Source organism: Adiantum capillus-veneris, chromosome 14 (genome assembly GCF_014529385.1).
Source record: "Adiantum capillus-veneris isolate H3 chromosome 14, ASM1452938v2, whole genome shotgun sequence".
Lineage (NCBI taxonomy): Eukaryota > Viridiplantae > Streptophyta > Polypodiopsida > Polypodiales > Pteridaceae > Adiantum > Adiantum capillus-veneris.
In genome coordinates, this window is record NC_140944.1 from 102,459,866 (window position 1) to 102,465,228 (window position 5,363).

Genomic DNA, 5,363 nt, shown 5'->3' on the forward strand with positions numbered 1-5,363 from the left:
GACTTGTTATTCAAGAGGGAAATGGCAAACCAATCTACCACATTTGGGTGCGTGTGTATGAGAGAGAGAGAGAGAGAGAGAGAGAGAGAGAGAGAGAGAGACCATGTAGAGTATGCAAATCTAGCATTTTCCTACGATGTGTAGACTGTAATAGCCAAAATTGTGTGCTTGATAGCTTTCATGTGTGTATGTATGCACGTGCACACTCTATGTATGTGTGTCACCATCACCCTGTGTGTCAGAGAGAGAGAGAGAGAGCACTTTGACAGCTTTTGTGTGTGTCTATGCACGCTCGTGCACGCCTCTCTGTGTGTGTGCCACCGTGTGTGTGTGTGTGTGTGTGTGTGTGTGTGAGAGAGAGAGAGAGAGCGTGCTTATGGCATCATTTTGAGGCATACAAAATTTATTGAATGACAAGTCAATGTAGAGCTAATGAGAGAGAGAGAGAGAGAGAGAGAGAGGGAGGGAGGGCCTTTCTTTGGCAACTTGATAGCCCTCCAAAAGTGAAAACCTGTCTTGCTTTAACCGAGGGTTGTGACACACCCGTCTGTTCGCAAGCCATGGTTTTGATAGCATGGTGCAACGGCAACAAGCTTATAGAGATTTGGTCTATAATTTAGTCCTTAGTCACATGTTAGTATACATAGTACGAGGGAGCTTCATGAATGCATGAGACACCCTCTCTATATTGACAGGGATGTGATGTGTGCATTTGAATGTTGTGAAAGGGGGTTTTGTTTTTCAAAAATGTAAAGACCTCTCTACTCTAAAAGTGAGGAAATTCGTGGAAGGATATGCTTTTTTTTTGGCGAAAAGTCTGCTTTCGGTATCTCGTTCAAGCACACTTTGTGTGGAAATTCGTGAAAGGATATGCATTCTTTTGTGATAAGAGTGCTCTAGGGATCTAGAACATTGCACATTTTCCACACACAACCTTCGTTGAAAATGACAACCCTCTTGTAGAGCGTGCAGCATGACACCTTGATACGCTTCCTCCATAAAGTGGCTAAGGGCCGTGACATGGCTAAACGATAATGGGAGTCAAAAATAATGTTTCATTTTTTGCAAAATCTCGGCTAGACTCTGAGCTTTGCAGGCAAACAAGGTGAAAATTCTCTATGGTCTAGGCCTGCATAATGCTATTGAGAAGAATTTTATAATAAGAGGCTTCTTATGGCATCACAATTGAATATTATGTTTTTTTTTTAAAAGTATAACAATCGACTATTTAGATTACTACATATTTCAAAAGCATACAAAATAATGTTTGACACAATACTCAATGTTCCTCTTAAAGAGAGAGGTACACAAATGTCAACACCCTTTCAATGTTCCTTTTTGGCCTGCCCAAAGGGCAAAGGCTATAGAGAGGCCTTCTCTTTTTGCTGACTAAAATGTTTTGATTTTTTAGAATTCATTTTGTGACTTTTTATGGAGAAGCAGTACTTGGTATGATTAAAGTGGCTGGGTGGGTGGCCGTTACTCATCAAGATAGGATCCTAAGAGGTTGGTGAAGCTAAGGCTTTCTGAGATGTAGGGTATTCATTGGTTGCTTGGAGATAAGTGAAGTGATGGGGTGTCGTCGTGGCGCCTAGGTTTTCTCGTTTCTTTAAATGAAGGTTGTGAGTTGTGAGTCCCCAGGTCTCGGGGTTGCAAATTGAGGTGATGGTCTTGACGAGGCCTCGAGCTGTGTGCGCGGGTTGTGCACCTCGAGATGAGGGCACTTGAGTGTAAGTTAGGGTTGGGTTCTGCTGTGTGACTTGGTGATGGAGGGTAATTCTCTACGAGGTCTCGTTGTTCTGTGTTTCTTTCCGGATCTGGGGTACCCGTTTGCTGGTGTCGTGTGAGCTGCACTGCAAGCAACATTGCTGCAAGGGCGGGCCAAGCAAAGGCACCACCTGCGTCCCCTTTGCTGGTGTCGACTGAGGCACCTTAGCCGTGTGCTGTTTCGGCTAAGGTGTTGTCCCGACACAGCTCCAAGGGTGTCCCAGCCAAACGCAGCACCTACGCGTCCTGAGTTTGCCAGCATAACCAACTGCAGCATGTGGGCTCGTCGGCATGGCAGCGTGCTCCTTGAAGCCCCCACCAGAGCTTGGTTAACCTGTTGTCCAATGCTCTTCTTGCCTGATTTCACAAAGGGTCCCATGGTTTGGGCGTTCTACAGCCGTCATAACCATCTGCAACATGTGGGCTCGTTGGCATGGCCGCTGTGCTCCTTGAAGCCCCCACCTTAATGGGCTGCCAAGCGCTCTTCTGGCCTGTTTTGACAGAGGGTCCCATGGTTTGGGCGCTCCGGTCTGCATCCGTTTGTTGACGCAGGGTGGGGGTGGTGATTACCTCTGGAGAGTTTCTTCTTGCCATCGAATTCCTGCAGAGTTTGTTGGTGCCATTGAGTTGATTTGCAGCTACCTATTTGCGGCTTGGATGCTGTGAGTTTGTATGTGTGTGGTCGTCTATTGTGCATGTTTGATTATCGACCAAAGTGTGCTACATACAGATCTTGGTTTTACCAGCTTGTATTTGGGTTAAGTTCTCCCTGTTTTCTCTTTTGATGGTCTGGAAAATAATCAAGCCAGCAAGGGGGGGGGGGGATGAGGACACTATCAGCCATGATGCTCAGGGTTTTGTGCTTAGCGTTGCAGCATTGATGGCTCAGGGTTTTATCCAAAGAGGTTGCAGAATTGCTGGAAGGGGTTTCTCGTGTTTTGGATTTCTCAGTGTTTGACAGTCTTCTTGATCCAAGGATGTTACTTGTGTCAAATAATTTTTGGTTTTGGGAGATATCATCTGCCAATGTCTATCTGCTTGTGTTCACATATTTTCACTGGTTTTTGCAGCTGTTCAGCTAAAATGCAGCGGCTCAACTTGTTTGGTGCTTGTTGGTGGGATGACTGGTTTTTGCAGGTGCTCAGATAAAATGCACCGTCACAGCTTGTTTGGTGACTATTTGTGTGAAGAATACTGCATTATCTTATGATACAAATGTAGATTTTGGTTTTGCGAAGGGTTTTGCTGTTTGTTTTAAGTTTTCTATTTTATGAGTACATTAACAAATATCTAAGTTGTAAAATGGACTAAGTTAATTGATTATATTAAATGAAAGTTATTTGTTGTCTTTGCATTTAAATCTTCAAATTTATTCTTATGTTTTATTAGTGTATTGTAAACTTAAATTTAGTGTGTGAAATCTGTTTTTGAATTAAAGTTTTCTTTATTAAATCTTTACTTAAAAAAATAATTGTATTTTGAAAAAAGAAACGTCTCTAATCATTATTGACTAACTTCACGTTTTGATTAAATTAATGAAATGATTTTTTCATGAATAAGAAAACTTTTTATAAAGTGATCTTACTTATTAATTTTTATATTTAAAAAAAGGTCATGATTGTTTTGTAAGCCTCATAAAGGCAATCTTTTCAAAGACAAGATATATTGTGCAGTATGAGCGTGAAGGCTTTTAACTTTACCCTCCTATCATTCTCTGCCCTCAATGCTTAACTCTCTTTATAAGCTTCCTAAAGCCACAACTCTTTCTATCCACTTCTCTGCAACAACAAACTCTCTATATTTCTAAGTATCAGCTAACTCATCTTATCTCTCTCTCGAAGGTTAAGTATCAACCTGTTGCTTATAAGCTCAACATAACCATGGATACATCAATGGATGGTTAGTACATCTATTTTGAGCTGTGTTTGATGTCTTTGTTGAGTTGTGTTTGATATTGTTCAAGAGCTAGAGCTTAAATTATTCCTTTGTTTAGATGTGGCTGCTCATGAGATTCCATTCTCTCCACTTCTGGATTTTGATCCAACACCACCAGCACTAGCTTCCAAGGCTCTTGAAAGTGCTGCAACAGCCAACCTTTCACCCTCTCCTAGGTTGAAAAGTCAGAGTCTTGGGTCTTCTCCCATATCCAAAAAGCTAAGTCCTAAGGGAGGTGTGAAGAAAGCATCCATGTCCTTGAAAAAGGATTTCCAAATTGCTAGAGGTGAATGTTAAGCTATCTTTTGCTTAATACTATTGGCCAAAATTGTTGCCTTATCATCTTGTTTCTTTTTAGGTAAATCATCTAGGTCCTTGGCAGATACCGCATTCTCATCTCCCTTGGTTAAAGATGATGACTTGAAAGAGGACTTAAACGTTGAGTCCTTTTCTTCTCAGTTGGACATTACGCCAGCGCTAAGGCTTTTAACCATCTCTGAATTGTGAGAAACTGCAAATTTTAGGTTTGATTTGGAAGGAAAAGTACTCAGCAAATATGGTACTTACAAAGTACCTAAGTCAAACTTTGGTAGATACTTGCGTGTAGACCTGCTAGATAGAGAGTCTCGTCACACTGTTACCTTTGTTGTGACTGAAATTTACCTCTCCGACTTTGTTGAGGCATTTGCTGTGAATGACTATGTTCGAATAGAGGGAGGTTGTGTGAAGAGAGCCGTTGTAAAAGATGGTTGGACATGTTTGTGGGCATTATATGTTGATGCTACTACATTGGTCATAAAAGTTGAGCCTTTTGATTGATGTCTCCAACTTTATCCTGAGCAAAAGATCAAGGACTTGCTCTCCCAAGATGCTATTGGTAATGACTTCATTTCAACAATAGCATTTACAGTTGTGAAGGTAGAGAATGCTATTAAAAGTGATGGCACTCCAAGCTATCGGTTGACCGTTGCTGATGGACCATCAACAAGTGATTGAGCTAGTGTAAGAAACACTTCACTCTTGTGCCCTAATAAGCTTTTCTAAAACTTCACTCATTTGTTTTATGTGTTTTGGCCAGTTTCTATTTGTGCCTACTAGACCTGTTGACTACCAACTTATGGTACATGAGGTTAAAGCTAAAGGCTTTTACACTTGTGTTGCTCGCAACATCAACATTTTCAAGCAGTTGTCCAATACTTTAAGTGTTGTGGATGCTACAATATTGTGTTCGCTTCCTGATTCTCTTTCGAATCTGTTTCAAGAATATTTGCACAAGCAAGTTTCCAATTGGGCTTTGGGAAGAAGGTAATAAATCTCACTTTGCAAGGTTTTGCAATTGCATTTTTTTACTTAGCTTTTTTTTAAAGGTGTTTAGCACTTTGGAGATCGAAAGCGTGAACAGTTTGGATGTTGAATACTCTTGTGGATTATGCAAGGGAACAAATGTTAGCCGTCAAGCCATCAACCCTTTTTGCTACACTTGTGGTATGAAAACACAAATTGTAAAGTCTCCCTTGCTGTCCGCTAGAATTTATCCTCAAGATGGAGTGGTCGTTGCTGTGATTTTACAAGGTGCTATTGTTGACTCCATTCTAGGCTTTTCCCAACCATTTTTACACTACTTTGAGCATAACCGAGTAGAGCTGAAATCTTCCTTGCTT

At 41.2% G+C, this 5,363-nt stretch overlaps 1 protein-coding gene and 1 pseudogene across 3 annotated transcripts; one reads left to right on the forward strand and one right to left on the reverse strand.

The window, feature by feature from the left end:
• The first annotated feature begins 944 nt into the window (after window positions 1-944).
• Window positions 945-4,913, forward strand: LOC147442856 (uncharacterized). 3 transcript variants are annotated; one of them, XM_086529722.1, is made up of 7 exons: window positions 2,060-2,295; window positions 2,657-2,746; window positions 2,838-2,904; window positions 3,609-3,666; window positions 3,761-3,988; window positions 4,061-4,704; window positions 4,781-4,913. In XM_086529722.1, the coding sequence occupies exons 1-6, from the start codon at window positions 2,201-2,203 to the stop codon at window positions 4,207-4,209; spliced, it is 687 nt and encodes a 228-aa protein (XP_086385848.1). In that variant the 5' UTR covers window positions 2,060-2,200; the 3' UTR covers window positions 4,210-4,704; window positions 4,781-4,913. The 3 variants fall into 3 exon arrangements, with proteins under 3 accessions (XP_086385846.1, XP_086385847.1, XP_086385848.1); XM_086529720.1 differs by lacking the exons at window positions 2,060-2,295; window positions 2,657-2,746 and adding an exon at window positions 945-1,105; XM_086529721.1 differs by lacking the exons at window positions 2,060-2,295; window positions 2,657-2,746; window positions 4,781-4,913 and adding an exon at window positions 945-1,105 and having other exon boundaries at window positions 4,061-4,769.
• Window positions 1,080-2,158, reverse strand: LOC147442857 (uncharacterized; annotated as a pseudogene).
• Window positions 4,914-5,363: the final 450 nt, after the last annotated feature.

Coding starts and splice junctions, on each gene's coding strand:
- LOC147442856 (XM_086529722.1), top strand. CDS start 2,201: ATGGCCGCTGTGCTCCTTGAAGCCCCCACCTTAATGGGCTGCCAAGCG. Junction 2,747..2,837: donor AGTCTTCTTGATCCAAGGAT/GTTACTTGTGTC, acceptor TGGTTTTTGCAG/CTGTTCAGCTAAAATGCAGC. Junction 2,905..3,608: donor GGGATGACTGGTTTTTGCAG/GTGCTCAGATAA, acceptor TCTCTCTCGAAG/GTTAAGTATCAACCTGTTGC.